Here is a 20,847-nt window from a genome sequence, read left to right as displayed (position 1 = left end):
GGTCATTGAGAGTTGGGAAAAAATGGGGATGAATATCAATACTACGAAAACCAAAGATTTGAAAATATCAAAGAAAAAAATTTACCCCTTTCAATATATGTAAACCACCAACAGCTTGAATACGTAGACCAATACATATCTTGGCTGCTGGTTCAACAATCAACTTCCTCAAATGTTTTTTTTTTGACTGTAAATGTTTATAGTTAAGGTATAAATACATTTATCTTTAGATTGTATACATTAGCTATACAGGCTGTTTCATTAATAATTGTCCATATAGTAACTGGAGAAACCTTAGCACAAAATACGAAGATTTAACATAAAACACTTAAATAAAATGTGGTTCCCTACTGAGTTACAGGGTGTTTTATCAAAAAATTTAAAAACTATTTTTGCTCAGCATTTTAAAACTATTCGACGTATTCTTTTCATACTTTGTAGTAAGTATAGGTACTGTACAAACTACTCAATTATGTTAAACAACCGTTTCTGGCTATTACCAGAGGCGTACGCCGGAGGAAAGTGAATGGTTGACCCTTTTCAAATTCTACGCCACTGGCGGAATTGTTATTTTAGTCCAATATTTGGATTCTCCAATACTTTCTATGAAAATAATGTACTCTTCATTCGTACCGATAAAGTCATTAGTTTTCGAGATATTTGAAGTTGAAAATGCAACGGCACAGCTATTTTGGTTAATGTACTGTGCGCCTTTATTTTTAACTTCAAATTTCTCGAAAAATAATGATTTTATCGTTACGAATGAAGAATATATTGTTTACATAGAAAGTATTGGAGAATCTTAAAGTTATGCTAAAATAGACATTTCATCAGTGGTGTCTAATCATTCACTTTTCTCTGTTCGCCTCTGGTAGTAGCCAGAAACGTTTATTTAACATCCAATAGTAGAGTGTACAGTATCTACACTTTTTGACAAGTATGATAAGGATATTTGAAATAGTTTTAAAGTACGGGGTACAATTTTTTTTTAAATTCTAAATCAAACATACCTATTACATAAATTGGAAAAAAATGCTTTGTAAAAGGTATAAAATTGTATTAAAATCCCTTTAAAGGGCTACATCACAACAAAACGTTTTCGAAAAACGTTTTGTTTTCGAAAAAAATCGAAAACGTTTTGTTGTGATGTAGCCCTTTAAGAGGATCGGTACGTATTTTCGGCTGCAATGCTATTCAAATGGGGATTCATTTTTTTCGAATCCTGAGAAAACTAATAAGTATTTTTGAAAAATTTAAACGCAGAATGAAAGATTACGTTATTAGCGAGGGCCGAAAGTCCCTGAGAACTTCTATAATGTTTATTTAAATAAGTTACAGGGGTGAAAAACTAAGAGAAAATTTAGTGTGATTTTTAATTTCAAATATCTCATTCAAAATAAACTTTTTATTTATTCTAAGGGACTTTCGGCCCTCGGTAATAATTTAATCTTTCATTCTGCGTTTAAATTTTTCAAAAATATTTATTGGTTTTTTCAGGATTCGAAAAAAATGAACACAATGCCGTGGTAATATTTTCCAAATCTATCTTTGTCTTACAACGCACTCAGCCGAATATAATATTGTCTGCATATATTGTCAGTCAGACACTGATAATCAGTGACAATTTTAAATATTTGACATTGCATCGGAAATATTTTGAGGTATTAATTAAATATTATTGATATATAGTGTATTTGATAAATAATTGATTTAAGACGTGAACTTAATAAAAAGTTATTTATTGTGTATTATTTGTGGAAGTTCCAAGCAGAGAATACATCAGGATAATATATTCTGTGATCCAAGTATTTTGTTGTTAAAGATGTTCAAAATTGTAAGCGTTCCATAACAATATATTATTAAAAACACTTTTCCTCTTTTCTCGATTGAGTATTAGTTTTTGTTGTACAAATAAATTATTACAATCACTGAATACATAGTTAGTGAAAAAATTATCACATTTATTAACTGAATTAATAATTTGCAATTATAAAAATAACAGTTATCCAAGAACATTCAAAAGCCATCTCTTTAAATTAATGATGACATTTTCAAGTAGAATGACATTCTAGTAATGTTTACAAATCCATACCAGTGTGAATTTTACTACACGTAATTTGCCGTGTAAAGACAGAAAAAGTAGGGATACACGTAAAATATTTGCGAATTATGTACCCATAGCCTTAAAGGGATTTTAATAAAATTTTATACCTTTTACAAAGGTTTTTTTTCCAATTTTGTGATTGATGCTATACAGCCAACTACAGGAAAAACATTTTCTTGTGGATTTTATTACATAAATATTAACTATTTTTATCCAGTACTTTAAAAGTGTTCGACATATCCTTATCATACTTGGCAAAAGGTGTAGGTACTGTACACCATACTAAAATATGTTAAATAAACCTTTCTGCCTACTACCAGAGGCGTACGACAGGGGAAAGTGAATGGTTGACCCTTCCCATGTTCTACGCCACTGGCGGAATTCCTATTTTAGTGCAATTTTTCGATTCTCCAACACTTTTTATGTAAATAACATACCCTTCATTCGTACCGATAAAATCATTAGTTTTCGAGATATTTGAAGTTAAAAATGAAGGGACACAATAAATTAACCAAAATAGCTGTGCCGTTGCATTTTCAACTTCAAATCTCGAAAACTAATGACTTTATCGGTGAGAATGAAGAGTACATTATTTTCATAGAAAGTATTGGAGAATCCAAATATTGAACTAAAATAGCAATTCCACCAGTGGCGTAGAATTTGTAAAGAGTCAACCATTCACTTTCCCCCGTCGTACGCCTCTGGTAATAGCCAGAAACGTTTGTTTAACATAATTTAGTAGTTTGTACAGTACCTATACTTCCTGACAAGTATAAAAAGGATACGTCGAATAGTTTTAAAATGCTGAACAAAAATAGTTTTTTAATTTTTAGATAAAACACCCTGTAACTCAGTAAGCAACCACATTTTATTTAAGTGTTTTAGGTTAAATCTTCGTATTTTGTGCTAAGGTTTCTCCAGTTACTATATGGACTATTAATTAAACACCCTGTATAAGTTTGATCTAATTTTCCCTTCTCTAGGTACCTCACAAGACCAAGATCTAGTAGAGTCTCTAAGTATGACCATCAACAAGAAAAATCTTTTGGCAGACGTTTTAAGCGAAGGATCGCAACCAGAAGGAGTGAACAAAAAAGCTGTGGCTATCATCAACCGAGTTCGAGATAAATTAACGGGTAACGATTTCAGCGCTGAAGAATCCCTGACAATTGAAAAGCAAGTGGATCTCCTCATTCAGCAGGCCACTAGTAACGAGAATTTATGTCAGTGCTATATTGGTTGGTGTCCTTTTTGGTAATATTTGTGTTCAGTAGGTTAGAGCACAGAAGAAACGGTTTAGTCAATGACATTTTGTTTGATATATTTCACCATTGAAAGCAGCAATGTTGTACCAAAGGATTATGCAATATTTTGTATAATAATTATAAATATTAAATCAGAAGAAACATTGCGGGATCTTGCGTGAACAGTTTTACACTTCTCCAGTTGTCTGCTTAAACATCCTATTCATACGGTAGTTGAAGGATTGTAGAAATATTCCAGTATAATCATTTTTTATTATTTTTCATTTTACAAAGTAGTAAAAATCGTCCCTGTTGAATTTCAAACGTTTCTGTTACAGTAAAATAGAAAACACTTTGAATTGAAAAAGCTGAAACAATAATTGATAATTACGATGATTGTTCAATTGAAACTCATCTTTGCTCCTTTACTCATCAATTGAAAAAAAAATTGGTATTATACAGGGTGTCCCCGAAAATAGTGCGTTCCTTTAAGGTATGATGTAATACACAATTTAGAACAAAAAAGTTCTATAGCATTTTTTTCTGAAATTAACCGTTTCCAAGAAAAAAATTACATTGTTCTCCATATAAGGGAATTTTTATTTTTATAAATTTGAATGACATGGCAACGTAGCCTAGAAGAACCTGCTGTGACTGTGGAAATTTAACCTAATAACGCCTTGTTTATTTACTTTGAGGTGTGATTTTTGGGGTTGTTGACATACCTGCAAAATAATGGATATGGGGTTGGTTGATATTTACATTATTTTACCTACCAGATGCAACTGACCTACAAACCTACTTTTTTTATCTTTAGATTTTTGAGTTGCGCGTTGTTGCCAGACTTCAATTTGCATATCAAAATGTATTTTCGTTTTTTGGTCAAACGGATAAGTTTAGAAAAAAATGTTATAAGCCTTTTTCGCTCTACATTGTGCCTTCTACCTATACCTTTAAGGAACGCACTATTTTCGGGGTCACCCTATATATCTTTAAATGATTACCACTACAATGAAAGTAGAATCCCATTGTTTCACCAACCGATGTAAACCCTACTTACAGAATTCTTGTGGCTGACACTCGAAGACTTCTTTTACAGCATTTTGTCTGACTGAAAACGATTACCTTTTAGCTCCTTTTTCAGTGCCCCAAAGATGTGAAAATCACATAGTCATAAATCGGGACTATAGAGTGGATACTCAGTGGCGTAGCGTGTCGGCTGCCCGGGGCGGAAGACAATTTTGCCGTCCTCTTATTTAGGTATTTTAATTTAATGTATACTATACATTACATTCATTAATTATAGAGAACTTTTCGGCGAGAACAGTCAGCATTATTTTGCATTATACAGGTTAAATTTTAAATAAAAAACTTTATCTAAGTTTTACAATCACGTTTATTAATACAAAAATTCGTTTGTTTTTTTTTAATGGCATGGACTTTATGTCATTCAGCCAGTCAAAACATGAAGTACTTAGTGTCATGTGTAGTGTGTGTTCAGTAAGTGTCTTGTTACTTTGCAAAGTCGACATCATTGTCTTTGCAAAGAGACGTTAATTGTATCCGAACGTCTGCGGTCCCTCCGTTGAGTACCGATCCCACAAGGATAGAAACCATATTCATTTATTAATTTATAATAAAGAAAAATTCCTGACCCTGGTGAGATTCGAACCCACGACCATTCGGACCTTTCGATCCAGAGGTAGGCGCTCTTACCACTGAGCCACAGAGGGGGTTTTCTTTTGCTTTAACAAATTAGATAATACATTGATATAACTTAAGTATCTATCACTTAGATTAGGTACACCTTAACGATCGACAAGATTAAATAAAATCAATTTTTAATTAGAACTAGAACGATACTATAATGTTATATTTTCCGTCAAAAACAAAACTTCCGTCTTCAATTAAAAATTTATACGTCTACTTTTTTTAAGAGAAAAGTCTTTTATAGCGCCGTCAATGTCTATCGCATCACACACCTTCTTGCTCAACAGACAAAATAGCCAAATTACATAGTTATTCTTAGAGTACTAATTGTCGATCTTAAATAATTTTTAATCAATTTCAATTTTGAAAAACTTCTCTCACAGCTGGCATTGCTAATAGCCACTGTGAAAAATATTCGGAACATTATTAAAATATTGGGCAGAGTATCTTCCAGCTTGGATTTAACAATAAATTTAAATGATTCAAGTAAGTCTGCATTAATCAATTTATTTTCGTTGCCTGTAGCAGCAACGAAAGTCCGCAGTCGAAGTCTTTCCAGCTTGAAATCCTGCTCGTCTATTTCGTCAGATGCGTAGTCTAGATTACATTCAGTGTTGTCTGGATCTAATAATATAGCCGGCGTTAGATTAGCAAACTTATCCGTTAAATTCTGTAACTGTTGAAAATGCTCATGAATTTCTACAATAACTTTATCTAACGAAGAAAACAGCTTTCGTCTTAACTCATTTTCACAAGACAAGTTAGCGTCTCTAGTTCCGTCATCAAAAATATGCTTTGTGTTATGCGCCTACGAGGTTTTATGGAAATTCCAAGTTCTTCACACTTCACACATATTTTTTGCATAACCTACAGCGCCATTTGCCTATTCCTCTCTTTTCTCTGTCAATATCATCTGCAAAGTATTTATTTTCTGAGCGCATAATCTTATGTCAGGTCAAGTTTGCAAATATTTTTGTGCATCATTCACTTCATGTAGCACCGGTTGACACAGGCCCAAAAAACAAAGAAAGGAAATGACTGCATCGAAACTAGTAAAGCACCTGCATCTCTCCTAGTGTTTAAGCTTTCACCTGCCTCTGCCAGTTTTTCCAAAGTAACGAGAATGTCTTTGTAATGATGCCATGTCACATTTACGGCATCGCCTCTTGCACTCCATCGCATGTCTTGAATCCTTTTTGTCTGTAGCTGCTCTCAGAACTTCCCAACTATGTGTCGATGATAAAAAAAAAGAATAGCAACGTTCTAAAGTGCCAAAAAAAAGTTACTGAATCCACCTCAACTGAGGCAGCGTGTAAACAAACTAGATTTAACGAATGATTTGAGCAAGGTACGAATTCAGCTTTAGGATTTATTTCTTGAATTCTTTGCTGAACTCCTGAATACTTTCCAGCCATAACAGAAGCATTATTATATGCTTGGCCTCTACAGTTGCATATATCTGGACCATCAGCTTGAATCGTGTCCAAAATCTTTGAAATTCCTTCAGCAGTTTTGTTTTTAGTTTCAATGAAATCTATAAAAGATTCCATTACTTTTACCTCCTGATTTCCAATTACTACGTATCTTAATAACAGACTTGTTTGATCTGTATGAGAAAGATCTGGAGTGCTGTCGAATATAATTGAACAATACTTTGCCTTTTTTATTTTTCCGATGATATGTTGGCGAACATTATTTCCCAAAATGGCAATAAATTCGTTTTGTATTTTTGTGGTGACATATAAGTGATTGAAATTTTGCCACACATTTTGAACTTAGACCTTACAAGATGTTGACGAAGTACAGGATCGTATTTTGCAATTAAATTAACCAATTCTAAAAAGTTTCCTCTATTGTACTGGTGTCGTTTTCTCTATGTCCACGTAAAGCCAAATTTTGTTTGGCAAGGAATCTTATAATATCAAACATTCTGATAAGAATTTCCTGCCATTTCTTTTGCCACTATGTCTTGCTCTTTTTTTGTCAATAGTCTGTCCTTTTTGAAGTCTGCTCTCCAACTTCTTCCATTTGCAATAATTTTGGATGTGTAGTGCACTTGATTCGTGACTTGAAACCTTAGGATTTAATTTCCACCAAGTATTAAATCCATCAGATCAGCAAAATTTAGATCCATTTGGTGTAATTTACGTTCTCCAATAAACGACAACAAAAGCAAAATAATGATGCTTTAGATGGAGAATAAACAATTAAGCGTTTTCTGTGTTCCACACACTGAATATCGTATAGTATAGGATAGTAAAATAATTGCCGATGTATGTAATAGAAGTCATTCTAGCTGATTGTTAGTTATAAACGGGGAATTCCCCCAAGTCAGTATAGACGTTGTTGCCAGTCGCTACAAAATATCATTCAAAGAAAAGGAATTCACCGAATTCGTCACAAAATAAGTAATGAAAAATTCCATGCTCTTTTCAATCGGTCCGAATTTGTAGTTGCGATAAAAATATTAAATGGTTGAAATATTTACAAAATATTTTTATTATTTATTGTTAAATTTTGCCGCCCCCTAAAAAGTGCCGCCCGGGGCGGGTCGCCCCTGCCGCCCCCACTACGCTACGCCACTGGATACTCTTAATATCCTCCATCTCCTTCGTTGTAAATTTTCTTTCACTACTTTGACAACATGAGGTAGATCATTGCCGTGCAGAAGAATGACACCATGTGAGAGCTTTTCTGGACAGCACACTGAATGACCCGCACGCTGATTATATTTGGAGAGATTGTTAACAACAAACGCCATTTTTAAGTCACGTTACTTAATTAATATCACAATCAAAGACAACTGATAGGAAATGATTAGTGTGACTTAGAAAAAAGTAACTGACATTACAGAGTGTCAGTTGAGTGACTGCAATTACTTCCGAGGCTAACCTGACCAAAGATGCTTTTAAATTGAGCAAGGGTATATATTTGCTGATTATTTCTACAAACTATAAATCGCTCAATAGCATATTATCAGTTTGCTAACTTCTTCTTTTATCGCTGTTTCACAATAGGGCCGACTATACAATTACCAGTGTTGGAGTGGTGTGGTTATATAGTAAAATAAATTTGTTATATACAAAACTTTTTAATCAAAAAATAATGCGAAGTTTTTTGGTACACTGGTATTCCTTATAGCCTTTGATTGAAAATGCATTTTTGTTTATTGAGCTATTGTCAAGCAAAGCAATTGGTAATTACATTTATAATTTATAATATAAGCATTTATAATAATTACAGCTATTTTGTCAATAAGAAATGCGACCAGATTTTTAACTGTTCCAAAATGATCAGTATATGAAATTCATGACGAAAAAAGAAGTTTAAGTTTAAATATTTTGACTACGGACAGTAAAGTGATAGAAATTTTCAGGGGTTAATAATGCAGTTTTTTTTAAGAAATTGCTGATTTCTATTCTTGAAGTCCAACTTTGGTTCAACTATTTGATTAGTAATGGGGACATTCTTGATGGGTGGCTTTGGTGTTCCCTAAATTTACTCGAAGTGTTGGCTTGCTTTAGCGGCCGGTGTTTGTAATCTTCTTCTTGACTGAAAAAAAATGGCTTATTATATTTGGCCTCAAAAAATACTGTCTTTAACACTTCCATTACCTGTAGATCTGCTTCCAAATCATCCAGGAAGCCTTGCGCCGTGCAACGAGGGATCCATTGAATTGCCATCTACAATCACTCCACTCAATTTTTCTGACTTCCCCCTATTTTATCGTCTCCCTCCCATTTTACATTTACATAGTTTCTAATAAAGCAGTTTTTGGAAAGTTCGAAAATGTTTATTTGTTTCGAGAATCTTAACATTAATAATTATGATTATGATAATTGACTATATATTATTTATAAAGTTTTTTGCTTTGTTTTTTTATTAATCGTACTATTATTACTATTACAAATGCTAATTGATTTGCTTGACTAATTCATTCATTTCAAGTTGGGGAAAGTATTAAGCCACAATTTTTGATTTAATATATTTCAATTTTCTAGGGTAAACACAAACAGGAGCTTGAATTGGTATGACAAAATTGTATAATGATTTTTTTAATAAATTTTTATCAATATCAACATGTGTAAGAAATCAAAGATTACTTCAGCACAAACAACTTTTTTACTTGAGGCTCGACCTTTCCTAGTCTGTTTCATCAATTCTATCCATAGCAATCCTTGTGAATTATGTTATTAATCATGTATAAACATTTTCAATTTCTTTGCAACCTGAAGAGTCTATACCGGTTTCGGGGATTTTTTTCCCTCATCAGTAGTCCCATATCCTCTTCTCTCCAATTCAAACAGGTACCTCGATCTATGCCTTCCCAGATTGCAAAGAAAGAAATGCCACGGATATCGTAGCGACATCTGCTAAGAAACAAATTAAGTTCTCAATCCAGTAGTACAGAAAACGACAATGCAGACCTGTACTACTGGATTGAGAACTTAGTTTGTTTCTTAGCAGATGTCGCTACGATATCCGTGACATTTCATTCTTTGCAATCTGGGAAGGCACATATCGAGGTACCTGGCTCGGTTGAATTGGAGAGAAGAGGATATGGGACTACTGATGAGGGGAAAAATCTCCGAATCGGTATAGATTCTTCCTGCACTCTCCGATTTAACTAGAGTATAATGCTGCTGCATTTTCAGGTTGCAAAGAAATTGAAAATGTTTATACATTTTTCATTCATCTATTCTTTTGTGGAGTACTTAGGAAACCTTCTCCTTGGAACTTTACCAGGCTGAGCAGATGGGACGTGAATGATTTAAAATTCCCTCATCTTAATGTTCGCCTCGGCACGTATGACTTATAATTTTTGAAAGTCGCAGAGGTAGTAACCAGAGAGTTTCCATCTGTTGTCAATCTGGTGGTATGAGAACAATATTTATTGTCGTTTTCTGTACTACTGGATTGAGAACTTAGTTTGTATGTTTACAACCCTCTTAATTAAGCTAACTGAATGTCCATTTCGGGTATACTTAACTCACAGAATCTATTTATTCGTTGACAGTAAGTTATATTCTTCCATCAGTAAAGATCCAAATGTCTCGAGAACTGGGTCTCTTAAATAATTCAGAATCGTTGAAAATCTATTGGTTCGTTGGCAATCAACTCTATTTTTATGACTTTAGTTCCATCAGTAAAAAGCCAAATGACCCGAGACCCTAGTCTCTTAAATTATTCACACCTGTTGATCTAGACCTTCAAAAAGATCCGTGTTTCACATGACTAGTCAGAACAGTCATTAGGATATGATAGTCAAAAAAGAACTGGTCTTTTTTACCAACGCAGTCGACATGAAAGATATTTTGTATATATGCTTGCTATACCTGTATTTAACTCAGCGCAACTGTTTTAAAACAACAGTTCAAAACTAGTCTCATTCTCATCTGCAATCGGTTTACAACCTAAACGAAACCTGTCTTCGCTCACGGGATGAATGGTTCTGGATCAGTTGTTTATTTATTTACATGTTTAGTTCCGATGAGGACATGATTACTATAACTACTGAGGGTTTTGTATAGTTCATAGAGAATACTGGATCCATCCCTACTTTGAAAAGAATGCAAAATCTCGCCTATTCGTAGCAGTAAAAGAACAGTCTCATACTGATTCATTGCATTTATAGAATCTAGACATATTTACATCAGCTGCCCACTTTTTTGAGAATTTCCAAACTACACTCATAATATACTAAAAAAATGACAATATATGTAAAAAACTGATGTTTTATTGTTTCCATTTGAAGAGTTTGCGTTTGTGTTTACTCTCTTCTAATGCTATGCGCACATGAACAAATTTGCAAGTGTAAATGAAAGTGCAAACAATTTTATTTTATCGACCAATGTATCTCTATGAAGATGCGCGCAGAACGATTTCTTCTTCTTTTAGTGTTGTCTCCCATCATCACTATCTTTACTCTATCTACTGCTGCTCTGTAGAGTTCTCTAGAAATACATTTAAACCAGTCCCTTAAATTCTTCAACCACGACACTCACCTTCTTCCTATACCTATACTCCTTCCTTCTCTTTTTCTTTCCCACTTCTAACTTCACTCCTTTGGTGGCATTATCAAGGTGAGAACGGTATGTCCGTTTAATTTATGAACTCCAAATACAGGGTGTTAGTAAATAAGTATAAAAAAACATTAAGGGCTAATTCTACATCAAAAAATAATGGCGGTTTGCTTTATAAACATATGTCCGCAAATGCTTCGTTTCCGAGATACGGGGTGTTGAATTTTTTTATTTCAAACTGCTAATTTATTTATTGCTCTAAGACCGGTTGACATATGAAAATGAAATTTGGTGAGTTTTAAGAGGTAGTTATTGCCCATTTTTTGACATTCAATTAAGAATTTTGTGTTCATCTTTGGCGCGCATACGGGTAATAGTCTGAATTAAAAAAAATAGTACGCCACTGAGATATTTCAAATTAAAAATTATTTTTAAACTCCACGTTTCATTTTTGATAAAAAATCTTTTTTGCCTTTTTTCACATGGTGCACCGTTTTTATGCAGAAAAATATTACATCTTGACGCGTATTTTTCATTTCTTAATACATTATCAAGAACTATCCAATAGAATAATACTAAACTAGAACAATAACAGAAAATATTACAAATAAGATTTTAACTTGGTGCAAAGCTGCAAGAAATGTTTAAAATTATCTCGTTTGCAGATAACAGAAGAATTTTATATTCATCATTGGCGCGCGTACGGGTAATGGTCCGAATGTTTTTAAGAAACAGATAGTACGCCACTGAGATATGTCAAACGAAAAATCATTTTTGAATTCCTCGTTCAATTTACGACAAAAAATCTTTCTTGCCTTTTTTCATACGAGGCGCCGTTTTTATACAAAAAAATAAAACATCTTAATGCTTACAAAGTATTTGAGGTAGTTTCAGTTTTAATATGCATAGAAACTTAGTTCAAATACTTTGTAAATGTTAAGATGTTTTATTTTATTTCATAAAAACGGCGCCGCATATGAAAAAAGGCATGAAAGATTTTTTGTCGTAAATTTAACCAGCAATTCAAAAATGATTTTTAAATTGACATATCTCAGTCGTGTACTATTTTTTTCCTAAAAAATTCAGACCATTACCCGTACGCGCGCCAATGATGAATATAAAATTCTTCTGTAACCTCTAAAGGAGGTCATTTTTAACATTTGTTGTAGCTCTGCACCTAGTTAAAATCTTATTAATATTTTCTGTTATTGTTCCAGTTTAGTATTATTATATTGGATATTTCTTGATAATGTATTAAAAAATGAAAAATATGCGTCAAGATGTTTTATTTTTCTGCATAAAAACGGTGCACCATATGAAAAAAAGGCAAAAAAGGTTTTCTATCATAAATTAGACGTGGAATTTAAAAATAATTTTTAATTCAAAATATCTCAGTGGCGTACTATTTTTTTCTTTAAAAAAATTCAGACCATTACCTGTAGGCGCGCCAATGATGAATACAAAATTCTTAATTGTATGTCAAAAGATTCACAATAACTACCCCAAATTTCATTTTCGTAGCTTAACCGGTCTTAGAGCAATAAATAAATTGGCAGTTTGAAATAGAAATTTCAACACCCCATATCTCGGAAACGAAGTTTTTGCGTACATACTTTTAAAGAGCAAACCGGCATTATTTTTTGATGTAGAATTAGCCCTTAAAGTTTTTCATACTTATTTACTAACACCCTGTATATTGGTTAAGCAAAGCCATAGGAACTTCAGGCGAACTCCGGATAAAGGATAATACAGATAACTTTAATTTTTTAAAACTGGTAACAATTAAAGATAATTCAAAACTGACTATTTTGCCCAAAAGCGTTTTCTGGAACTATGAAAATAGTAAAAGTATAATAAAATTAACCCTACCTAAGCAATCAGCAAAGCATGTGTAAATGACCAATTGCAAAATTGTTTATGTGCGCCAATCATAATAAATTTTAATCCACTGACAATTTGTATAGACTGTTCATATTATAAGTTTTATCATAAACTATTAATTTGTAAATTTGTATAAAATAGCTTTAATATTCAACCACGGTTAGTAATCATTTGTGGATTTAGTTTTCTGAGTACAAATAATACCGACCTTCCATTTTGTAATCAGTCTGTGGTTTACTAACCAGTAACTCCAGTCATGTATTCAAAAGATATGTAACATCTTTATCAAATCTCCAGATGATTATTATAAACTAATATATAGGGAAAAATGAAAATGTCTTTGTTATTAGATTTAGTTCATTTAATAAAACTCGTTTTTACACTGACAATGTCTTATTTATTTATTACTTCATGCAAAATTCAAGTAACCTCACGTTGGTTTCAGAAACTGTAATTAAGAACTACTAGAGCTAGATCTAGAATGTTTCCTTCTTCTAGGTGGCGGACTTCTAGAATGTTGTCTGCGTCTAGGGGATGATCTTCTTATAGGTCTAGGGGACATTCTTCTTCTAAACCTGAAGAAATATATTATTTTGTTATGATTAAGAACAACAAATTAAGAAAAATGTGTTTAAAATTTTTCAAAAATCTATCGAATTACACCAAACATGACCCCGCAACCCAACTACAACTACATGAGGGTGGAGCTGGGTGCAACTTTGTTAAAGAGGAACCCCCATTTTTCATTGCAGATTGTAATTCTACAAAACAATTCTCAAAAAAGTGTATTCAGTACCACAAAAATTAGTTTGCAGAGTTCTAATCTGTATGTTTTTCTGTGATTACAGCGCCATCTATCATGAATCGAAAAAAATTCAGATAAAATGTGTTTACTTTTCCACATAGAATCCCAATCTGCAATAAAAAATGTGGTTTTCCATTTATGATTTCAAGTTTGGGTTTAGTTTTTGGTACCATTCGATGGATTTTTGAAAAATATTAACCCTGTGACCTTCTTCTTGTGGTGCTTTCTCCTTTAGTGGAGGTTAGCTACTACACTGGCAAATCTGTCTCTGTCCAATGCGGCTCTAAACAAAGATGTTGAATCAAGGCCGGTCCAGTCTCTGATATTTCTAAGCCATGAAATCTGGCGCCTACCGGGACCCCGTTTTCCTTCAATCTTACCCTGGATGATCAGTTGCGCGAGGCGGTACTTTTCGTTCCTCATTATGTGTCCCAGGTAGCTAACTTTTCTGACTTAAATGATTTTCAGCAGTTCCCTATCTGTACCTATTCTCCTCAGAACATCTTCGTTGGTGGTGTGGGTTGTCCAAGGAATTTTCAAGATTCTTCTATAAAGCCAGAGTTCAAAGGTTTCTAACTTGTTCATCAGTGTTGTGTTGAGTCTCCAGGCCTCCGTTCCATAAAAAAGTATTGACTACACATAGCAATGCAGAAAACGACATCTAAGGCTGATACTAATGCTACTGTTTTGCCCGACAGGGGTTTTGATAAACCTCTGTCGGGCTATCTCTATTCTCGCCCTTACTTCTTGTTTATAATCAAGTTGATTATTGAACCAGCAACCAAGATATTTGTATTGGCTTACGTATTCAAGCTATTGGTGTTTCACATATATTCTTCTTCTTCTTCAAATGCAAATCCACTAATGGATGTTGGCGATCACATTTTCCATTAACTCTCTGTTTCTTGCAATGTGTATCAGTGATTGTATGTCGGTAATCCCTGTCCATTGCCTTATGTTTCGGAGCCAGGACATTTTCTTGCGTCCTATTCCTCTCTTGCCTTCAATTTTACCCTGGATTATAAGTTGAAGGAACTGGTATTTTTCGTTTCGCATGATGTGACCCAAATACGCCGTTTTTCTTTTCTTGATGTTTTCGAAAAGCTGACGTTCTTGGTTGATTCTTTTAAGGACATCCACATTTGTGACTTTCGCCGTCCATGGTATCTTTAGGATATGGCGATAAAGCCACATTTCGAAGGCTTCTAATCTGTTTATATCCCTCGTTTTGAGTGTCCAGCCCTCTATGCCATATAGCAGCACCGACCACACGTAGCATTTAGTAAACCTTAGTGTCAGTGTAAGGTCGAACTCTGAGCAGCTCAGTACCTTCCTGAATTTTACGAAAGCTTGTCGAGCTTGCTCAATGCGACATTTTACTTCCCTGTCCGATGCCCAGTCTTCAAAAAGCCACGTTCCTAGGTATTTGAATTTGCTCACTCTCTCAATGGACTTAGTATTCAGTGTTATGGTGGAGTTTTCAAATGCATCCAAGTTTCTGGAGATGATCATGAATTTGGTCTTTTTGGTATTAATCTCTAATCCCATTCGCTTACTGTATTCTCCGATTATAGTGACAAGTTGTTGAAGATCTGCTATGTTGTCGCAAATTAAGACAGCATCATCAGCATATCGTATGTTGTTGATTAATACTCCATTCACTTTGATTCCCATCTCTGCATCTTCCAAAGACTCTTGAAATATGGCTTCCGAATAAATGTTAAATAAAAGAGGGGAAAGCACACATCCCTGCCGAACACCCCTTCTTATATGTATGGATTTGGATATAGAATTGTCTATTTTTAATTGTGCTGCCTGATACCAGTACAAGTTTTCAATGCATCTTATGTCTTTTTGGTCTATATCAAGCTTCTTGAGGATCTGCATTAACTTGTGATGTTGGACACGATCAAACGCTTTCTCGTAGTCTAGAAAGCACAGGAATACGTCCTTCCTCTGATCGTAACAATTTTGGACCAACACCTGTGTTGCTACTATTGCTTCTCTTGTTCCCAAACCTTGCCTAAACCCAAACTGAGAATCACTGATGTCCCATTCACATTTTTTGTATAATCTTTGATGTAGTATTTTTAAGAATATTTTTAAAGTGTGACTCATCAGGCTAATGAGTCTGTGATCCTCACATCTTTTTGCATTGACTTTTTTGGGTAGGGGAATAAATGTAGAGAGCAACCACTGCTGAGGATAGCAACCAGTTTCATAAATAAAATTAAATATTTTATGTAGTGCTGAAATTCCCCTTTCATCTAGTGGTTTGAGTATTTCTGAAGGGATTTCATCAGGTCCAGGTGCCTTATTGTTTTTTGAATATACTATTGCCTTTTCTATTTCCTCTTTAGTAATTGAAGGGCCAGTCAGCTGGTCGTCTGTATAAACTTCACTCATGGGTCTTTCGTCATGAAAGAGCTCCTGAATATAGTTTTCCCATATATGAATTTTCTCTTTTTCACCTAGCACTACCTGGTTATCCTGATTAACTATAATAGTTGGTCTTCGTTTTCTGTATATTCCAGCAGTCTCCTTAAGCTTTTTATGTAAATTCCGATCGTCGTGCTGTCGTTGTAAATGTTCTAGATCGATACATTGTTGCTTAAGCCATTCATTTTTTGCTATTCTTATCTTTGCTTTTATTTGCCTGTTAATGTTTTTATACATATTGCTGCCATCTGGGTCATTCTTGTGTCGTCGTCGTTCATCCATTAGTAATAGTATTTCTTCTGTCATCCATTTTTGCTTCTTGTTCTTTGGTTTGTACCCCAAGTTGCTTTTCATGATGTCTGTTACAGCACTTGTAATCGTATTCCATGTTGGTGTTAGATCTTCGGTAATGTTTGTCGTCAATATTTGAATTTGTGTGTTTATTTCATTACTTATTTCTGCTTGTATCATTGGATCTTTCAGTTTATCCAATGCGATCTGTTGTTGAGTTTCAGGCTTGTTTTTGCATGAAAGAGCGATCTTTATGACGGCCACTAATAGTACATGGTCAGAAGGCACATCTGCTCCAGGATATGTGCAAGCTCTTTTGACAGTTGTGCTGAATCTACTGTTGATGAGAATGAAGTCTATCTGATTTCTTATTATGTTCTGAGCTCTATCGGCTGGAGATTTCCAAGTATAAAGGCGACGGGGGTGGAGTTACATATATTGGAAGAGGTAAATTTTTGTTCCTTGATATTTTCATAACTTTGGTTTTCACAGTATTGATCTTCATCCCCATTTTTTCACAACTCTCAGTAACCCTATCCAACAGTATCTGTAGGCTATGGTCCGAATCAGTCATTAATACCGTGTCATCTGCATAGCGGATGTTATTTACTCTTTGACCGTTTATCCTGATTCCTTCTAAAGAGTGCGATAAAGTGTTCGCAAATATTACCTTAGAGTAGATGTTAAACAGTTTGGGTGATAACACACAACCCTGTCTAACACCTCGTATTTCAATTCGCCTCGATGTGTTACCATTGGTCTTTATGATTGCTGTCTGATTCCAATAAATAGCCTTTATAATTTTAGAATCTCTTTTGTTGACTCTGATTGTCGTTCAATCTTTCTATTAAGGTCTTGTGCTTAACCCTATCGAACGCTTTCTCAAAATCTATAAAACAGACAAAAATGTCTGCTTGCTGATCTTTGCATCTTTGTGCCAGAGTTTAAAGACAGAATATTGCTTCTCGTGTCCCCATACCTTTTCTGAAGCCAAATTGTTCTTGACCGGTGACCTTGTCACATCTTTTATATATTACCCTGATAACCCTGATTTATTGATAACCCTGTAACCATCACACCTTAAATTCATTGAAATAAAATTCTAAAAATTCATGTGAGTGTTCTATAAGCGACTATGAACACATCAGTGGGGTTCGTATCTGCAATTTTTGTGTAAAAAGTGGAGTTTGAAAATGTTGCCCTCAAGTAACATTGTCCATTAGTGGTATAATGAGAACGTTGCTCCAAAGGAACACTAAAAGTTTGAGCTTAAAATTTTTGTATTGTGCAAACGAGAGATCACCACTAACAAAAGTAATTTTTTAGGGCTTACAATATGTAAGAAAAACTACAGAAATAAGCAAACTTGAACTTTAATACTTACAAAGTTACAATAAAAAATAAAGATAAAAATTTATGGAGAGTTATGAAATTTTGTCTTTCTAGTGATGTCATGTGGTCGACTTTTCGTAGGAGTTACAATTTTTTCGGCAGTCTCGTTCAGTGAAGACCGCCCTTCTTTCTTATTTTACCTGTTTGGAAAAACAATTCAGCTATGTCCATTTTAAATTTTTTAAGGTATTGGTATAATATTTATAAGGTATTTTCATTTTCTTGGGTTGTGGCTCTTCCAAATGTATTTCTTCTTGCTCAATATCAGATCCTTCTATTACCAACTACGTATATTTAGTTCTACCTATTTGCATTTCATAATATTCATCTCCCGAATCTGCAACAAAACAGTTATCAAAATGCTTACTTTCGATGTCTTTCATCATCGGATATACTTTCTGTATCTGATATATCTGCTATAACAGGAACTATGTAGCTCATTTTTTTCATAACACGTAAGAGGAGGAATATCCATATTCCTGAAAAGAAAATTTATGTTTTTACGATTACCACTTAGCGTCAATGTTGATTTTAAGCAACATACTTTTTAGGTGAAGTTTTCGCTAAAACTTCTCAAAACAGAAAGTAACTGTATCTTTTAGATTATAAATATACCTTTCCTAAATGTATTCTGAAAATATTACAGCAAAATACATATTTTTACTTACCGATTTGTTTATATTTAACTATCAACGTCGGCACTACAACACTGCTGTTGAAATCTCATACTCAAAATGATGTTTACTAAGTTAAAATATTTTAATACAGGTGGCACACCGCAACAATGGTTGTCGCTTACATACCACACCGTCCTACTGTGGTAAAATTTGACGTATATAAAAAATTAAACAGTTTGAAGTCAACTTTTCTTGAGAGCAACAAGCGTGCTTACAGGTTACTGTATCCATAATTTCAATCTTAAAGCCCAGAGACTGAGAAGGTCTGGACACATAGAGAGAAAGAAAATGGCCTACTGATTAAAAAGATCACCAGATGAAAGCCAGAAACTAAAACACCAAGGAGAAGACCCAGAGAGAGATGGGAGGACCAGGTCATGAGAGATATCAAAATCCTAAAAGTGAGAAACAGGAGGAACCAATATGCAAATATAGAAATGAGTGAAAGAAAATTGTAACTAAAGCCAAGTCATACAATAAACTTTGACAATACACAAGAAGAATGCAGAGTGATTCGCCATAATAAGTGAATCAGAGAGCTCTGCGTAAGAGCAGCTAACATTCCATCAGTAATGAAAGGCCTTGATAATGATGAACACCAACTATCAACAATTCTAAAAAAATGTTCCTCATTTTTTATGAGCAATATAAATATGCAATGAAAAATGGGGATTCACAAATTTACCTCATAATAAAATAATTAATATTAAATAGATGAGTTAATACAAACCTAGGGGGTGTTCTCCTATGTATAGGTCCTCGTCTAATTGGAGGAAGAGGTGATCTCCTTGGAGGCATAGGCCTCGGTTTTGGGATCAATACTGGGGCTGCTGTTATTTCCTGTCCATCAATTTGACCTCCATCCATATGCTTCATTGCATTTTCTGCCTCGTCAGCAGTAGTATACTCAACATAGCAATATAAGCGTCCCAAATGTTGATGGTTATGATCTTTTGGAAATTCCACATGTTTAATACTGCCATATGTTCCAAATATTTCCATAATATGCTCTTTATTGACAGTTCTGGTGAGCCGACCAATATGAATTTTTGTGGGACGAGGAGTTGGAGAACGACGACGGCGTTGTTTCCTTGGTGATCTCGACCTTAAAATATTATATACATATTAGATATCTATAATAATAAAAGTTCAGTTCATTATCCTTTCAAACTTAAAAAAAATTTGAATTTTTTGCAGTTCTTAAAAGAATGATCATAGTTGATCACATAGCCCAGCCTACAGGCAGTCAACTCTCATTTTGCTTTTTAAAAAAATATCAATTACCAAAGCACTTTTCTTAACATTTCAATAAAAATTAATGAAACAGATATACCTAGATCTATTACGGATATGATTTCTATCCCTCTCCTTATCTTTATCTCTTTCTTTGGTTGGAGTTAAGCCCTTCTTTTCTTTTTCATCTTTTTTGGAATCTACTCTCTCTTTTTCTTTATCCTTATCTTTTGTTTCCTTCTTGTCCTTATCCTTATCTTTTTCTTTATCTTTTACATCTCTTCCTTTGGCTGCAGGTTTAGCAGTAGAACCAGACCTACAAATTTAATTGATTAAAAATTTAGTTAATATATTTAAGATCCAATACCTTTTTCTTGACCTGGTTCTATTATTGTCACTGCTTGACGATGAAGAATCAGACGAAGAACTGCTAGATCGAGAGCTAGAAGCAGAGCTTGACGAACTAGAAGATCTGGAACTGGAAGAACTACTGTCTGAAGAACTAAAAAGATATTTGTTAAATTAAAATTGACTATAAACCTAAACTTCTAATCTTACCTGCTTTTACTACTACTGCTACTTCCTGAAGCTGAACGTTTTTTCTTTTCTCTTCCTCGCTCTTTTTTCTTTTCTTTATCGGATTCCGAGTCCGTTCCTGGCTTAGCCCTAAAAATGTTAGGTTATCAAGTAAATGGTACAGATAAATCAATCAAATTTTTAAATTAAACATTTTAACACAATACTGACACATATACTCACATTTTAAAACGAAGAAATAGTTTATATTTTTATATAAATTAGCGAAAAAAGTAACACTAAACTTAAACACTAATAAACTCAAAACTCACCGCTTCAGTTTTAGAAGCTTTGTTCGAAACAGAACACTCACTAATCGACGGTGTACATGATGGAAACTCTGACCAAACAAGAAAGAGATAAACACCGCGTCTAATTCCGCATTCAATTCCGTATTCCAGAGAACCTGTCATATAGAGACAGAGACAGACACACAGTTAATTGTTGACGTTGACAGTTAATTTTATCAAAA

At 33.9% G+C, this 20,847-nt stretch overlaps 2 protein-coding genes across 2 annotated transcripts in view; one reads left to right on the top strand and one right to left on the bottom strand.

Annotated features, from left to right (window-relative positions):
* The window catches only part of LOC114338795 (serine/threonine-protein kinase Tor), a 96,568-nt gene extending 83,217 nt beyond the window's left edge, over nucleotides 1-13,351 (top strand). The window contains exon 32 of the mRNA XM_050655058.1: nucleotides 3,088-13,351. Coding sequence (XP_050511015.1) covers nucleotides 3,088-3,362 — 275 coding nt within the window. The 3' untranslated portion in view covers nucleotides 3,363-13,351. The remainder of the gene's footprint in view (nucleotides 1-3,087) is intronic.
* Nucleotides 13,302-20,727, bottom strand: LOC114338799 (RNA-binding protein with serine-rich domain 1). The gene is made up of 6 exons (XM_028289415.2): nucleotides 20,559-20,727; nucleotides 20,358-20,465; nucleotides 20,167-20,301; nucleotides 19,900-20,115; nucleotides 19,297-19,671; nucleotides 13,302-13,537 (listed from the first exon to the last, which is right to left on the bottom strand). Coding segments are annotated over exons 1-6 (957 nt in total). The 5' UTR covers nucleotides 20,561-20,727; the 3' UTR covers nucleotides 13,302-13,416.
* Between the last annotated feature and the right edge of the window lie 120 nt (nucleotides 20,728-20,847).

The sequence above is a fragment of the Diabrotica virgifera genome, chromosome 6, assembly GCF_917563875.1.
Source record: "Diabrotica virgifera virgifera chromosome 6, PGI_DIABVI_V3a".
In the NCBI taxonomy this organism is placed as follows: Eukaryota; Metazoa; Arthropoda; class Insecta; order Coleoptera; family Chrysomelidae; genus Diabrotica; species Diabrotica virgifera.
This window is presented reverse-complemented; position numbering and strand designations above follow the sequence as displayed.

What these genes read in the sequence shown, in the direction of transcription:
- LOC114338799 (XM_028289415.2), bottom strand. An exon ending in AGAACCAGGTCAAGAAAAAG is followed by an intron (nt 20,116 to 20,166) that starts GTATTGGATCTT and finishes TTAAATTTGTAG; the next exon opens with GTCTGGTTCTACTGCTAAAC. An exon ending in CATAGGAGAACACCCCCTAG is followed by an intron (nt 13,538 to 19,296) that starts GTTTGTATTAAC and finishes ATATTTCTTCAG; the next exon opens with GTTTAGAAGAAGAATGTCCC.